This window comes from Trichechus manatus, unplaced genomic scaffold (assembly GCF_000243295.1).
Source record: "Trichechus manatus latirostris isolate Lorelei unplaced genomic scaffold, TriManLat1.0 scaffold00063, whole genome shotgun sequence".
Lineage (NCBI taxonomy): Eukaryota > Metazoa > Chordata > Mammalia > Sirenia > Trichechidae > Trichechus > Trichechus manatus.
Genome location: NW_004443999.1, coordinates 8,160,561 through 8,178,292, shown reverse-complemented (window position 1 = coordinate 8,178,292; position 17,732 = coordinate 8,160,561). Strand labels below are relative to the sequence as shown.

Genomic DNA, 17,732 nt, shown 5'->3' with positions numbered 1-17,732 from the left:
GTGGCTGGTAGATAAGAACTGCCGACCTTTTGGTCAGCAGCGGAGCTCTTAACCACTGCGCCACCAAGGCTCGAGAACCACAGTACAAAAAAAAAAAAATTGTCATCGAGTCGATTCCAACTCATAACGACCCCATAGGACAGAGTAGAACTGCCCCATAGAGTTTCCAAAGAACAGCCATAGCTCTTAACCTCTACGCCACCAGGGTTTCACAGAACCACCATAGTAGGTATTTAATAAATGTAGGTTTCCTTCCTTCCGCCCATCTGCATGGTCTCTGAAGCAAGAAATCTGGGAGATTATTCTGGATTGCTTCCTTTTTCTCATCTAACCAAACAGTAACCAAATCCACTGGAGTTGCCCTCCAAAATACCTCCTGCATTTCTCGCCTGCACTGCTATGAGCACCAACGCTGCCTGGTCAGCTGGTGGCTTCCTGCTGTTGTCCAACTCAAACCTAGCCTCCCCAACGCTACAGGGCAGCTCTCCGAAAGCACAGACCAAAACACGCTCAAAATGTCTCAAAGGATAAAGCTCCTTAACAAGGTCTATAAGGCAGTTCACCATCCAGTCACTTTCTCCTTCAAATTTTACAGCCAGGCCTCTCAGCCTCAGCTTCAGTTCATGCCTCAGTTCCCCAATGAATGAAGAATCCTAAGACGGCTTTGTCTCTCTCAAGGTCTCTGGAGTCAGACTGCCTTGGTTCAAACCCTCGTTCACCCACTTACTAGCTCTTTAAACCTCTTTGTGCCTCATTTTCCCCATCTGTAAAATGGAGATAACAGTACCTACTGCAAAGGGTTGCTGTGAAGATTACATGAGTTGGTTTTGGGAGGACATTTACATCAGTACCTAGCACATGGTAAGTGCTCAAATCCTAGGTGTCAGTTTATTTTATAAATATCATTTAAAACCCAGCTCAGATATCCCTTTTCAAAGCTGGGCACCCTGTCTTCTCTGACCCATCTTCACACCACAGTCTCAACAGCACCTTCCTGCATAGTGATTTGTATTACTTAACCTACTGCAATGAATGAGAACTTGGGTTACGGGCGTGTCTCAGATTAGGCACTTCCTCGCACAAGGCGCCATCCTATTGATGATAATCTCTGGTCCCAAACACAGTATCCAAAAAAAAAAAACAAAAAAACAAAAACCAAACCAGTTGCCATGGAGTTGATTCTGACTCATGGCAACCCCATGTGTGCAGAGTAGAACTGCACTCCATAGGGTTTTCAGGGTTGTAACTTGTCTCAGTTATCTAGTGCTGCTAAAACAAATACCACAAGTGGATGGCTTTAACAAACACAAGTTTATTCTCTCACAGTCTAGGAGGCTGGAAGTCTGAATTCAGGGTGCTAGCTCCAGGGGATGGCTTTCTCCCTCGGTCGACTCTGGAGGAAGGTCCTTGTCATTAATCTTCCCCTGGTCTAGGGGCTTCTCATCACAGGGACCCCATGTCCCAAGGACACGATCTGCTCTTGGCACTACTTTCTTGGGGGTAGGAGTTCCCTGTCTCTCTGCTCACTTCTCTTTTATATCTCAAAAGAGATTGACTCACAACACAACCTAATCTTGTAGATTGAGCTCTGCCTCATTAACATAACTGCTTCTAATCCTACCTCATTAACATCATAGAGGTAGGATTTACAACATGTAGGAAAATCACAGCAGATTACAAAATGGTGGACAATCACACAATACTGGGAATCATGGACTAGCAAAGTTGACACACATTTTGAGGGACACAATTCAATCCATAACATAGCCCTTTCAGTAGATCACCAGGCCTGTCTTCCAAGGCACCTCTGGGTAGGTCTGAAATGCCAACCTTTCAGCAGTAGTTGAGCACTCAACCGTCTGCTCCATCCAGGGACTCCTTTTTTCTAGTCTGTATCATTACTTAGAATTTTTCTCTTAACCATTCTCCTTCCCTAAAATGATAACTGAAAAGACCTCTCGCCTCTCCAGGCCTCAAAAGAGACAAATATACTTTCCACAAAAGAAAAGCATAAACCCACCTTTGATCACTTTACAGTTTTGGTTTTTTTTTCCCCCCCAGATTCTTAGAAGGGCAAAAAAACTGCTGAAACTGCCATTACCAATACCAGAGGGTCTGTTTGAAACTGTCATTTCTTTTCAGACTCCAAAATTAACACAATCTGGCAGAGAAGGGCCATGCCCTTGTTGCCCGAGAATTAAACCACAGCAACAGAACTAGAGAAAGGAGAAGCCTCTCTTCCCCAGGAGCCACAGTGATGAATACACATGTCGCCTGAACACTCTCACTCTCCACTCTTCCACTGCCCAACCTACGGGTTTGGGACACTAGACTGCAGTTATCACCAGCCCATTACCTGACCTACAGATTTTGGACTTGTCAACTCCACATCACATGAGTCGATCCTTTAAAATCCTGTATCTATATGCTATCTCCCCCTCTTCTCGAGATGTTTTATACACACACACACACACACAGAGACAGAAAAATACAGATATACATAGATATACAGACATCTGCCTTGGAGGAGTACAGCCAGAATGCTCCTTAGAAGCGAGAAAGATAAGACTTTGTCTCACGTTCTTTGGACGTGTTATCAGGAGGGACCAATGCCCGGAAAAGGACATCATGCTTGGTATAGTGGAGGGTCAGCAAAATAGAGGGAGACCCTCAATGAGATGGACTGACACAAGGGCTTTAACAATGGGCTCAAACAACTTGACAACACCTAACAACATAGAGACAGATATATATCTTACTGGTTCTGTTTCTCTAGAGAACCCTAAGACACTGTCATTCCACAAGTGATATAAGCAGTATTGTGAAATTTGGGAGCTGCCATCCCACCTCTTCCTATTGATAAAAAGTGTTCAATATTGGGTACTCCTGCCCCTTTCTGCAATTATTAATCTTCTTTTTTGCATACTAAGACAACCTCATTCTAACAAGAATGCAGTTGCTTAAAGGAATGTATAAAACATAAAACTATAAAAAAAGGTTTATAAAAAATCAGAGCAAAAGAAGAAAAAAAGGTAAGATGATACCAGAAAAGTGGATTATGGTTATCAACTACTAATTAGAACAGTACTTACTTCTCAAACTCAACATCCAGTTTCAAAGGGAAAAAAATTCTCTCCACTCTCCCCTCTATGCTGACTTAAATACTTTTGTTTCATTTATAGAAGAAAACCTGTTGTCATCGAGTCGATTCTGACTCATAGAGACCCTATAAAACAGTGCAGAACGGCACATAGGGTTTCCAAGGTTGTAATCTTAATGGGGAGCTCTGGTGGCATAGTAGTTAAGAGCTTGGCTGCTAACCAAAAGGTCAGCAGTTCAAATCCACCAGCCATTCCTTGGAAACTCTACAGGGCAGTTTTACTCTGTCCTATAGGGTTGCTATGAGTTGGAATCAACTTGACAGCAACGGGCATAGTTTGGTTTTTAATCTTCACGGAAGCAGACTGCCACATCTTTCTACCCACAGAGCAGCTGGTGGGTTAAAAACGCCAACCTTTCAGTTAGCAGCTGAGCACTTACTCACTGCACCACCAGGGCTCCTTACAGAAGAAAACGAGTTTTAAATCCTTATGGCACTGGCTGCTACCGAGCTGGTTCTTAGGGTTCAGCGTAGCTATGCTACCACAGTTGGGTTTGATGTGACGACTCAGTTCCCCCCAAGACTTGTTAACTACAAAAGGAAGCAAACGTCCACACTGTCTGCCACATGATTATGTGGCCTTTTCTGGGCAGGAGGACATCGTTGATGTACTCAGACCATTTTTGTCTCATCTCCCAAACTTGAACCAACTGAAGGATTATTTATGCCAACACAATGAAATATGGTTTCAAATGTAGGCTCTGAAATATCACAGCAAAAATCTGAGAACTTGAAGGGTAAACAGTTCCCTACACTGATATAAAATTCCCTGACTGATGAGAGTGGCTCACTATGCCTAGATCGTTTGTGCAAACCATGTGGTTTATGCTGAACACCTGCTTTCCTTTTGGGAGTCTAGAATTCTGGTATGTGCTAGGCACAGAGAGTGTCTATGTGTCCAACCCCCATAAAAACCTTGGGCACTGAGTCTCTAATGAGCTTCCCTAGTGGACATCATTTCACACATATTGTCATAACTCACTGCTGGGGGAACTAAGTGCATCCTGTACACTCCACTGAGAGAAGACTTCTGGAAGTCTGTGCCTGATTTTCTCAAAACTTTGCCCCATGTGCCTCTTCCCTTTGCTGACTTTGTTTTGGGTTCTTTCACTGTAATAAACCGTAACCATGAGTATAACAACTTCTGGGTTTTGTGAGTCCTTCAAGCGAATCATCAAGAGTGGGTCACCATGCAGCTTCCAGAGACAGCCATGGAACACTGGGAGAAGGGGTCTCCTCAGGTGACTCTTGTGGGGGTCTCTGGCTGTGATTCTGGATGCCTGGCTTCCCTTGGTCCCTGACCACTGTCCAGGTCTGGCTCTCTAGCTTTACAAATATTTCTGTGCTATCCAAAAGTCCTCTGATAAATTCCCTTTCTGTTTAAATTAGTTATAATCAGCTGCTGTTATTTGCAATCAAGAACCCTAACTACAGCAGATTTTATACCAAAAATAAGAGGTACTATAAATAAAATGGGGAGGGTTAAGAGGAGGGGAGCGCAGAGGGTCGTGTAAATCCCACAATCCCAATCTTGGGAAGCTGGGCATTCTAGATATGCCACAGCAAAGGCAGAGTGGGTTAAACTGTCTCAGTTTGGGATCCAACCTGGGTTTACCTTCATTCAAGGCTATTTTAAAATTGCCTCAGGCAGAAGCTATGGGGATGAGTGGGGCATAGAGACCTGTTGCTAAAAGACAGAAATTTCTAGAATCAGAGACTTCACCTAGATAAGATCACTGGCTGTGGTTACCAGCCCATGGAATTGACTGGAAAAGCAAACACACCCAGAACCTAAGTTTTCATGGGAGCAGTATTGCCAAAGAAACTCCCAGCTTGCTGACAAGAGCCTGTGACTGTTCAACCCCAGGACAATTAGTCCCCTAGCCCCAAACTAACATCCAAGCAGGACCCAAGAAGAGGGACTTTCCCAGCGACCACCAAACCAGGTGCAGCTAGAAAGGACAACGACCAAGGAAGATTCTCACACTGAATGTAACTCAACATAACCAGAAGCTGCCAGAAGATGACCAAGCAAAGGACTCCTTGCTATTCCTGGTTGACTAGCTACCACACTGGGGGTTTTCTTATTTTCCCCAACTCCAAATGGGATTTTTTTTTTTTTACTGTAGTTATCCTGTTCTTTCTTCACCATTGTATGTTGGCTGCTTTGAGGAATGTAATGTATTTAGCCATAGGTCATCAGACCATAAACTCTTTTCAGGTATAACAGAAGTAATACTGTATCATCCAGAAATCCCTGTAATACTTAGATGGATATCTGGCTTGCCTCCCTGAGGAAAGGGAGGACATGCATTTTCGAAGGTGTATACCATTTCTGAAGGTGTATACTATATCTGAGTCACCAACTTGAAGAATGTAATCAATGTCACTGAATTGTACATGTAGAATTCATTGAATTGGTATATATATTCACGACAACAAATAATTATTAAAAAATAAAAAGAATGAATAACCCAAGGGGTGGCCCATAGTGTCATCATGGCTGATCTCACCCTAGCTCAAAGGGTGAATCCTTAATGCAATAAAGGTAATTCCACCCCCTCCTTGCCACTGGCTGGCTGTGGGAGGAATAAGCAGATCTAAGCCTCTCTGCCAATGAAGCAGAAAGAGAGATTTCCTTATTCTTAAAAGAAAGCCATTTTCTTTCTTCTGCAAGAAGTTAAAAAAGAGTGCAGCCCTGACCACCACTGGCAGCTAATCTATGACCACTAAGGCCTCTAGAAAGAGCCAGACAATAGATGTCAGAGCAGAGAATACAACCTGGTTCTTTGACGACATAATTGAGTAGCATATTTCCTGTCTAGGTAGAAGCTTCCTAATTGACACATCATAACTGAACAAGATAGATAGGTTCTAGTCCCCACGAATGCTGGGGATCGTAACACATGGGCTGTCACAATAAACAAAGTGAGATTGGCCAACTCAAATACAACAATTTTAAGATACCATAAACTGTAAGCTGTAACCTTTTTTGGCTTGAGGGAGTGGGGAGTGCAGTGTGAGTGTGAGGAATCCACTACCATACTGAACATACTTATCAAATGTAAGATGCACTCTTATTTGAGAATATTAAAAGGTTTGAGGAGGAAGGGGACAGAGTAACATGGTATTTGCTAAGACTACCCTTTGGTTTGGGAAAGGACCACTACAAAACGTTCTCTGTGTCACATCCAACACTCGACAGACATTAGAAGTCAACTGGAAGGCAAAATGAAGAAGCTGCTTCCAGCCGCTTACATATTTGTATTGATGATTATAGCTACGTATAGCGACCATTTTGACATCCAAAACTATTCAATAATACAACAGGGTAGAAACAAGAGCTCTAACTCAAAACCCAAAGCAACAAAAATAAAGAGAAGCAGATTTGAGTTTGATCACTTGCTACAAATTTCATAGTACACAGAAAAAAATTTCACAGAACACAGAATACTACTCAAAATTTAAATTACTCTTGTGTAATTATAATACAAAGAAGGCTGAAAATACAAATTTTAAGTGTCCCTTATGGAAAAAATGAAGCAACTATTTTGCATGCTGCAAGTTTTAAAAGAAATCTAATTTACCAGTCACTTTTTCTGAAAAATACTCAATCCTCTGCCTATTCTCCACACCCACTTCCCAACTTGATGGTGAGCTCCTAAAAGGCAAGATGGCAAAGCGGTGACCTTGGTATCCTTAGATACAAAGCACAAGGCGGGCTCTTGATAAACGTGTTCCACTGAACAAATACGATTAATATTTGTTCCAAACAAGGCTTCTAATTTCTACCCAAAGCTTGAACTACATCTATCTCACTTTTAAGCTAGCTTCTATATTATACTAACATTTTATATTAAAATGTTCATTATACAAATACAGAAAATGCAAGTAAGCAAAACAGAACAAAAATTACCTGTAATCCCTTTGCTTGAAGGTAACTACCATTAACATCCTAGTATACACTATTCCTTAGTCATTTTTTTCTACGCATAAATGCTTTCAACCACAATAAGATTCTACTGTCCCTACTGTTTTGTAACCTACTTTTTCCTCTTTAATATTATATTGCTGCCATGTTCATGTTATTAACTATTCTTCAACATGTCCCCGCCCCACCACTCACCCTGGTGGCTACACTGTTCTCTACCTCACTTTCTAAGAAAGGAGGGAAAGAAAGTTCTTACTCCCACTTAGAATGTCCTCTTTCACTAGTAATATCCACTGGAAATTAAGACACCAATTTCAAAGGCAGGCGGTGCTGCACATACCAATTTTTCAATAATCATTATAAACATACTCTAGAACTCAAAATCATCACGGAGAGTTCAGCTCCCTCTAGTTCTAGCTCAATCCCAGGGCTGCACCTATTTATCCTCTGGCGTTAATAAGCGGGAAGGAAATACAACCAGTTCAAAGTATAAACATACTCTAATTACGGTTGCATCTAATTATCACATGCAAGGCATGATGCAAAAAACGAACAAGAAAACCAAAAAACCCATTGCTGTCAAGTCGATTCTGACTCATAGCAACCCAATAGGGCAGAGTAGAACTGCCCCACAGGGTTTCCAAGGAGTGCCTGGTGGATTTGAACTGCCGACCTTTTGGTTAGCAGCCACAGCACTTAACCACTGCACCACCAGGGTTTCCAAAGGAACTAGAGGGGGAAGGAAAAAAAGAAGGAAACTGATTCTCAGGTTTGTGCTTTCTTTAAATTTCAGACTCCTTCCACTTTCCAAACCAAACCGAAAACTGAATTTAGCATTATGATATACCCAAAGATAAATCACTTATTAATTGTGAGGGGGAAAAATAGAGAATTAGAAAAGCACAGGATTTCCAAAAGACTCTCATTCTTTAGATTCTAACAGCAAATTTGAGGGTTCATGAGGTTCTTGGAGCCTTTGTTTTGATCCAGTGGAATGGCGACAGACAGGGAGATAGGTCTCCACCACCCATCTGTCAGTTTGTCATACTGTGCTGGCTTGCTACTGCGATGCTGGAAGCTATGTCACTGGTATTTCAAATATCAGCAGGGTCACCCATGCTGGACAGGTTTCAGAAGAGCTTCCAAACTAAGACAAACTAGGAAGAAAGGCCTGGCAATTTACTTCCTAAAATTAGCCAGTGAAACCCCTATGGATCACAACAGAACATTGTCTGACTTGTTTGCTTTGGACTCAGGAGGAATCAGTTACTGGAGGAGCACATCGCGTTTGGTGGAGAGGGCCAGAGAAGGTGTAGGAGTCCCTTGATGAGATGGGTAGGCACGACAGCTACAAGGATGGACTCAGACATGCTGGCAGTCATGAGAATGGGACAGGACCAGGCAACATTTTGCTCTGTTGTACATAAGGTTGTCATGATTTGGAGTTGATTCAACACCATCTATCCAGATATTTATGTATATATGTATGGATGTACATATATATGTACATATGTATATGTGTATATATACACACACTTTGTTTCATTATTAAATCATTAATATTGAGTGTCTACTAAGCATTTCTCTAAATATCTTAGGCTTACTTTCATTTTTGGAAAAAAACAGATGAAAATGACTTCCAGAATTTCAAAATAAAAGTTTACAAATGTAATTAAAACTAACTCATTCAATAGAAACATAAACATATTCAATTAAGCAACAAACAGGAAATACTAATAAAAGGATCTTCCTCTCCTACATCACCTCCAACCCAAAGCCTGCCCTCACCAGGCTCCTCGAAATTGATGATATCCAACACTCACTTGCCAAAATGTAAATATGAAACTTAAAGTTGTGTAAGTCACTAAAAAACTATTTAACTTTGCATTTTAAAAATTAATTCCTAACAGATGTTCAACTGCAGCAAGTTAGCGTGATCCCGTCAGGTACGAGTGTGCTGGACATCATTCCCAGCTGCAGTTCTTCTTCTATTATTACAATCCCAATGCTTTGCCCAAAATGGAAATTCCAGTTTTACAATGTGCTTTAAAAGACACATTACAAAACATGATCCAGAACGACACCCAAGGAGGCAAGAGGAGCCAGGCTTTAAGTTAGGCTGGAAAGGATAAATAAAATTAGGTGAAAACTGTGCTAACTCAGGCCCTTCTCATTGTGCCATGGAGTCTGTTCTCTCTCTCTCTCTGGTCTCCGCACACCATTGGAGATGCCCAATCAAGCACTGTTGTTGTTGGGTGTCGTTGAGTCAATTTTTGATTCACAGTGACCCCATGTGACAGAGTAGAACTGCCTCACGGCATTTTCTAGGCTGTAATCTTTACAGGAGCAGACTGTCAGGTCTTGCTCCTGCAGAGCCACTGTGTGGATTCGAACTGCCAACCTGTCAGTTAGGAGCCGAGTGCATAACTATTGTGCTGCCAGGGCTCCTTCAATCAAGCAAAAGAGGAAATAAGTCTACAGCACATCTTCTACACCTGATAGTGATGGAAAACACACTGAAGACACTCACGTGAACCATTAAGACCTAACTTCAGTGTGTCTGGGAAGCCCGGGGTCCACTGGAGCCCAGGGGAAGTCAAGGGTGCCGGTGTAGACCACCCAGCAATGGGACAGTTCCTCCGGCCTCTGTTCATCCTCTTCATCAGGCCAATAGCCCTACAAGCCAAGTTCCACCTTCATAGTATGGATTTCCCATCCCAGCAGTTCACACTAAAAGAAACTCACTTTTGAATGGCCCTTTTCTCTTGGTGAATAGGAAATATAAAAAGAATATGAAATCACTCAGTGGCTGCTTGCCTGCCAAAGAATTCACACAGCGCTGAATTTGATGACAGCGGGTAATCTGATAGTCGCGCCATTTAAACTTGGCGAGGTTTGAATCATTACAGGGCTTTGGAGTCAGGGACAAAGAGGCCACTAAAGTGTCAAATTTAAACTAGTTACCCCAGAAACACTTATGTAATATGGCTTTTCTCACCTAGAAGCACTGTAAGAGTATTCAGCATTCAGACCACTTGGGTTCAGAACAAAACATTACAACAATGTCCTATATATTAATGAAAGACAGTCCCATGTCTTTACACCACCACACTCTTGGCTAGAACTTGACTCCCAGTCTTGTGTCAAGATTAAAGGATACTTCCAGCGATCAAAGATCTGGGAATAATGATAATTATTAATTCCTTCTTAAAGTCAATGACAGCAAATGATGGAAATGTCTCCACAGCAGAACTAGAATTACTATTTAGAAGTTCCTACACACCCAAGAGGAGCTCTGGTGGCCCAATGGGTACGCACTCAGCTGCTAACCGAAAGTCTGTGGTTAGAACCCATCATCTGCTCTGCCAGAGAAAGATGTAGCAGTCTGCTTCCATAAAGACTACAGCCTTGGAAACTCCATGGGGCAGTTCTACTCTGTCCTATAGGGTTGCTATGAGTCAGAATCAACTCGACAGCAATGGTTTTTTTGTTGTTGTTGTTGTTTTTTAACACACCCAAGAAGAAAGGATTGTAACAGTGGTTCTCAAACGACTCCTTCTGTGTGCCTGCATGTTGAGGGAGCATTCTGTCCCAAATCTAAATGCCTGTCCCTCTCCCAAATTTTAATAAACCCTGGGCAAGAGGACATCGAAAAACTTGGAAAACAGATGACTCCTGGTACTGCCCACATTGAGAAACATTGCTTTAGGTGTTTTTATAACTGATTTTTCATTTTGTTTTAGCGGTAGGAAAATAATGTTTTCTAAATCTAGTTTATTCTCATGTCTAAATTATGCTCTGCTTCTACCAACAAGCAACATCCAAGCCAGAGGGGGAACAGTACAAACACTGCCACCTATAGTCAGAAAATGAAATTTATTTATTTATACTGAGGCCAGGAAGAGAAACAGTATAAAAACAGCAAGTAACATTTTATCACGCTTCTCACACCTTTTATTAATCCGACTACTCTAACACTACTACCATTATATTATTCATATAGTATTTTGATCCTCCTTAGCATGGACTGGAGCCCCGGTGGCGCAGTAGTTAAGAGCTCAGCTGCTAACCAAAAAGATCGGCAGTTTGAATCCACCAGGTGCTCCTTGAAAACCCTATGGGGCAGTTCTACTCTTTCCTATAGGGTCCCTGTGAGTTGGAATCAACTCCATGGCAATGGGTTTGGTTTAGTTTTAGCACGGACTGTCAAAAGATCAATATGTTTTTGCTTTACTACCAATTAACAAATATATCAGTGACAAAAAAACCACTTACTCAAAGATCAGCAACATCAAAAACCATGAAAACTCTTAAATTAGGATCTCCTTTCACTGCTGCCACTAGTCTAGAACTCAAAACGTAAGAGCAGCAATAAAATATGTTTAATAAACATTATGTCAAAATTGGAAACCGTGGTGGCATAATGGTTAAGAGCCACGGCTGCTAACTGAAAGGTTGGCAGTTCGAATTCACCAGGTGCTCCTTGAAAACCCTACGGGGCAGTTCTACTCTGTCCTATAAGGTCGCTATGAGTCGGAATAGACTCAACAGCATCAGGTTAACCCAGGTTAATGTCAAAATTAAACATTTATTGTTACCCTCAATCAACCAAAGAGAAACTAATGTTTCCTTCCCCCATCACTTACTTCCATATTGTATGTCATTTAAATAACTACACAATGCAGAAAAGGTCCCTGTATAGCACAACCAGTTTGCAATCAACTGCTAACCTAAGGTTTGCGGTTCAAACTCACCCAGCAGCACCAAAGAAAAAAAGCTTGGCGATCTGCTTCTGTATTAACAACTACAGCCAAGAAAAACCCTATAGAGTAGTTCTACTCTCTGACACATGGGGTCGCCATGAGTCAAAATCCAGTGACAGCAATGAGTTTGTTTTGTTGTTTCTTTTTTTAAATGCAGAAATGTGATTAAATTAGCAATGAACATAAAGTTTCTTCCCCTCACAATGAATGAAGAAGCAATTTAGTGGAAACGCAAAAAAAATTGCTTCATTCTAACACCATTAATGTTACATTCTAACACCATTCTCAGCTTCGAGGATTTCCTTGAGATTACTCATTTCTCCTAATATATACCAGACAAACTGATGTTCCTCAGAATCCCAAGCCCAACACCCGCAAGGAAATTTCCTGATAATGTGGACACTCCCTCTCTTGAAAGGGTGCCTGAGTACCACTCAATCAATTCCCTTTAAATTGCACTATAGTCAAACCAAACCCACTGCCATCAAGTCGATTCCGACTCATAGCGACCCTACAGGACAGAGCAAAACTGCCCCATAGGGTTTCCATAGCTGTTAATCTTTACTGAAGCAGACTGCCACATCTTTCTCCCACAGAGTGGCTGGTAGATTCAAACTACTGACCTTTCGATTAGCAGCCAAGCACTTTAACCACTGCACTATCAGGGCTCCCCTAAAATTGCAGTTATACATGGTAGTTGAAGAAACTGCAATCATCTGAGGACTCTCATTTTACCACTGCCCTCACCTCAATGAACAAAATTATTTTTATTCCGTAAATAAATGACTTTTCAGTAACAAACAACTCAACATTGACTTAATATAACTGAAAAGCATATGAAACAAGCGTGTCAACTTCTACAAACTCCACAGAAATCACATCCTAGTAGAAAATAGAAATTTAATGAGAATAGAATTTAAAAAATAGATTATATCTGCCGATTTTCAAAAGAAAACTGCTTTTAGATGTCACAGCAAAACATACTGAACATAACATTCAACAATGTAACATCTGAAATGGTGCTTTTAGAGTTTGTTGTTCAAATGTTGGCAATCCTGGCACAGACTGATTGTGATCGTCCACTTCCTCGGCGCACAGTGTATTCTCAGGCAGGGATAGGTCTTCTACAGGCATTTGTTGGTTGAAATGAATGGGCCAAGACTCATCTTCCTCTAGGTAATCCACCTGTAGATTCACACAATGTCTAAAGTGTAATTTCCTAAAGCAATCTTGTCATGACCACTTCGCACAGCTGCAAAGATGGCCTGCGGAGGTTTCTCAAGCGAGCTCTTGAAAACACATACAGACCACTTTTTAAAAATTAAAGACTATTCTTAATTACTTACAGATGGCTCTTCAGGTAGCATATCATCTAGGCTTCCCATTTCTTTGTTAATGCCCACTCAACAGCATTTGTCTTATTCTAAGCCTTTTCTTGGAGACAGAAAAGCTGAAATCTGATTAGCAGTTGACTTTAGTTTTGAATGATTGGGAATATTGAAACTGACAGCTCGGAGTTATGCCAGGTTCCTAATTACTGTAACTCATCAATTCTAAAACATCCTTGTCTGGGTATTTTAACATTTCGGAACTGCAGATGCTTCATGAAGTGGATGACAGATCATAATTTTACAGCAATTTCTTTCTTTCTTGTACATAAAATAATCGTGCATCTTAAAATTGACAGCATCTTGAAGATAAGGAAATACAGTATCTATGCCAAAGGTTAACCCCAAATGTCAATTATTAAGTGGATGATGATGTGCTAATGAGTAAAGAGAAACCAAAGATGACAGGGAGCAGTGAGGACTGTGGCAACTGTAACAGAAGGCCACATCTCAAGTGACATGACTCAAAGCCACTAACTGCTGCCAAGTGAGAATTCAGTCCCAAATGAAGCCAGGTTTTTACCGTTTTCCATGAAAATTCCCAAGCTTTAAAACACCAAGGAGCCTATACAAAGCAGGACTACTGGTCAAATCTGGCCCATGAGCAATCAGTTTGCAACCTCTGACACAGATCTCTATCTTACATTATCATGAATAATCGAGCTATGAAGACCTTTCAAGACAGTTGAAAGGGAGGCAGGATTATTCAGCATGTTAAAAAATACATACCCATACATACCTATTGCCGTCAAGTTGATTCCAACTCACAGTGACCCTGAAGAACAGAGTAGAACTGACCCACAGGGTTTCCAAGGCTATAATTCTTTACGTAAGCCAACTGCCACATCTTTGCGACAGAAGAGGGTTTAAATCCTGGCTCCATAACTTACTAGCTGTGTTTCCTTGTGCAGGTCACTTAGCCTCTCTGAGCCTGCATTTCTCATCTGTAAATTGTAGCATACCTCACAGGGTTCTTAGGAGGATTAAATGAGATAGCACACGTATAGGGCTTAGCACAGTGCTTGGCGTAGAGGAAGCATTCAAAACGTTAGCTAATTATTCCTGTTTGTATAAAATAATGAGACAGTGTGTCAGACTATTAGCTCATGTCAGCTTGGCCCTCCTTTCTCTGCCATTTGCCTCAATCTAACCAGCAAAAAATTTTGTATGCCACACCTAGTACTGTAGGAAGGCTGTCACCCAAGTCCTAGTATTTCACTTAGTAGAAAATCCTTTCAGTAAAGGATACCTTTCTAAGACACTACGATGAAAGATATTGGAAGGTTAACAGTAAAATTCATGAATAAACTATGTCAAAATGTGCTATAGATTGCCAAAAATAAATAAAACAAAAAACAAAGCAAAACAAAAAACCCACCAAGGGACCAAGCCAGATGAAGAAACTAGTCCAAACTGTTCTGATTCCAAACCAAATCTGATCCTGGGCCACGAATCAGAAGTTTTGTTAAACTGTTAATCCTTCCAACACCAAAAGTACTTCATTTGCTGGTGTTTTCAAATTTGGTTACCTAAACTGTCGTGATTTCCATCAGGGCGACTATGAACTCTAACGAATCAGAGGAACCTAAGCTAGAAATACACAATGAAAAATAAACCCCACACACACTCGCATAAGCAAAGCCCACATCTTAATCCCTTTCATTCTGCAAACTGGATGGATCTCAGCTGATGCGCCGAGAAACAGTGCCCTCTGCCTCTCCATGGTGCTATGTTCTAGGTGAATGCAATGCTTCATCATCAGCCAGGACTTGCATCTAAACAGTCTTGATGAGATGGGACACAACCAAGTGCACTCCAAGCAGAAAATGCTTTGCATTAAACCTCAAATGAGTATACAAATTCACTTTTAAGAAACGTGCTGGTATGGGTGCAGATTTTGGTAAGAGATTCAGAAGATAACTCTTGCATATGGCAAACAAAATATCTTCGAGTGTGATGTTCTACAGCACACCAAGTGTGTAAACTGAAGTGCACTCACGTTTCACATGCCTTGGAAAAACCGTGTTGCCATTTCATCAGGCATTCCGCTTTAGGTGCCTGGTAAAATCTTCCATTTGTTTTCTGACACTGACTGATTCAGGGAGATCAAATAAGCTGTGCAAATGCAACAATTTGTTGTTAATATTCTACAAAGGCATTCCCTGATATTCCGAAGGGCAAACTGACAGCATGAAACTGCCCATAAAAATCAAATGCTACAGAAATGTGAAGTCATCAAAATAGCCCGGGCTTATTTTACTCACTGGTAGGAACAAGTTGAAAAAGGAAGACAGATGAGACTTCTCTTTTATTATATATTTGCCAGCAACATGGCAAATAAATACTGCATCTTCATTGCCTCTTGCTAGTCCTTCTACAGCCCCAGATAGCCTTCTAGCTATACGCAGGCATGAATCCAGTCATATACACATACTACCATTCTGTTTCTATCCCTTCACACTGGACACCAATTAAGATCATCAGTACTAACTCATCAAGACAGAAGTGGCAAGATATGTTCTACGTGGATTCTGACACTGGCTGCAAATGTAAACAAAGCACAAACAACATTGACACGTATGTGATTCATCCATCCAGCTGCATTTCCCAAAACATTTTTAAAAAACATTTCTTCAGGGAGCTTTTTAAAATAATTATGTTATTTCAAGAATAAAATAAAAGAACCTAAGATGGAACTCAGCTGTCTTCATCCCCCACAAGCCCCTTTGTTTAGGAATGCCGGTCTATCTCAGCACCTCAGAAAGCTCACTGCCTGCCCTGGCTGCTACTAATTAAATGGAGAAGCAGAGAATGAAAGGGGAAGCTCTTGAAAGAGGGAAGAGACTGGGGAGAGGAGAATCCCCAGGGTAACTGAAACAATGCTACTTTTCCCCCGTCCCCAAGTAACTGCACAAAAAAGGGAAATTATTTTACACAAGTACAGTGTGGCAAAATAGTCAACACAAATCACACCTGATTGCATTGTGATCGTTCTTTGATAAGATAAAGACAACAGCAATCTTTTCCTTGCACTGTTGAGAAAGAAAAAAAGTCATACCCCAAAACACCCTCCACACCCCCAAGATAACGATTCCACTACGCGCTTCCAGACTTAGCATACACGCATACACACACCCCATGCCAGGGTAGGAAAGCTGCAGCTCTGCTAAAGGAGAAGCCATAACGTAGGCAAGTCTCAGGTAATAGTCTCTTTTAACCGCACCCCCATCATCAGAGAAAAGAGGGGACAGCAGAAAAGAAAGGAGGGAGGGGAAGGAAAAGGAATCGGGCAAGCCTGAACTTCCAGACACCAACTTTTCATGAAATGCACAACTAGGATAGGAAATACCTCCCTGCTGAGTAATGCTTCAAGGGTTGTAAATTCACCTCTCGAAAGGGAAGCCAGACCTGAGCGCGCACCCCTCCAGATGGCAAACCACTCCTACCTGCTCCATCCAGCTTGCCTGTCAAGCCGTGCCGGCGACAGGCCTCCCACTCCCCTCTTTGGCAGAGCAACACACCAATGAGAGCCGAGCATGGCTCGTCGAGAAGGGGCTGAGCGGTGATTTAGCAGGATTGTTTCAACAGGGGGGAATGGGAGATCGCGAGGGGACAGTAAGGGTAAAAACAAAGCCCTTTCCAGCCAAACCAACAGCCTCGCGAGCGTGGCTTATTTAATTGCTTTATTAATAAAAGAGATCGATAACGCTGTCGTCTCTCCACCCACCCCCGAGGTGCTGGGCTTTGAACCATTGGGAGGGGGAAAAAAAATGGCAGGGCTGCAAGCTACCTCCAAGTTTCCAGTAGCACCTGCCACCACCCTTATCACCTCCCCCACCAAAAAAGACCCCGAAACCCACAATCCTGGCTTTGGACTTTGAAAGGCAGAGAGACAGACAACCCAGAGCTCCTCGGGTCCCCCCATTTCCACCACGAGAAGCACCCACACGCTTCGGAGCACTTGGTGACAATAATTAGAAAGTAAGTTCTGGGAGTGGGGAAACGATTCCGACTCCCCGCGCGGCGCGGGTCTCCAGACGTGACCCACTCCATGGACTCCCAGACTGCAGGGCGAGGGCAGAAAGTTCCCTAACAGCCCGGGAGACTGCTGAGAGCGGGAGGGGCGCATGCGGGCGAAGGGGCGCACGCGCCCGCAAAAGAAATCGGAGCGGCGGGCTACGCGCGGCTTGGGGCGTCGCGCCTCTATATTTACAAACAATGCGCACGGCGGGGGCGCCGGCGCCACTAAGGCCCCGAGTCTCCAGCATCCGCTCCGGACGCCCTGCCTTGTGGGTACCCTGCTGGCGCGGGGGGCGCGCACTCGGGGTCGTCCCCTGCCCTCCCGGCCGCGCGAAGCAGGATCCCCGGGGAGTCCAGGCCACTCACCTCGTCCTCTGAAAGTCCGTACACCGGCTCCCCGTGCCCGGTCGCCATGGAGCCCGGGCCGGCGCCCCGCGCGGGGTCGCACACGCTCCCGGCGGCTGGACTGC

At 42.6% G+C, this 17,732-nt stretch overlaps 1 protein-coding gene across 3 annotated transcripts in view; it reads right to left on the bottom strand.

The window, feature by feature from the left end:
* The window catches only part of NEDD4L (NEDD4 like E3 ubiquitin protein ligase), a 379,907-nt gene extending 362,181 nt beyond the window's left edge, over positions 1-17,726 (bottom strand). For 2 of the 3 annotated variants that reach the window (XM_004379262.3, XM_004379263.2), the window contains exon 1: positions 17,629-17,726. In XM_004379262.3, coding sequence (XP_004379319.1) covers positions 17,629-17,676 — 48 coding nt within the window. In that variant the 5' untranslated portion in view covers positions 17,677-17,726. The remainder of the gene's footprint in view (positions 1-17,628) is intronic. The other variant, XM_023733989.1, reaches the window with a different exon arrangement.
* Between the last annotated feature and the right edge of the window lie 6 nt (positions 17,727-17,732).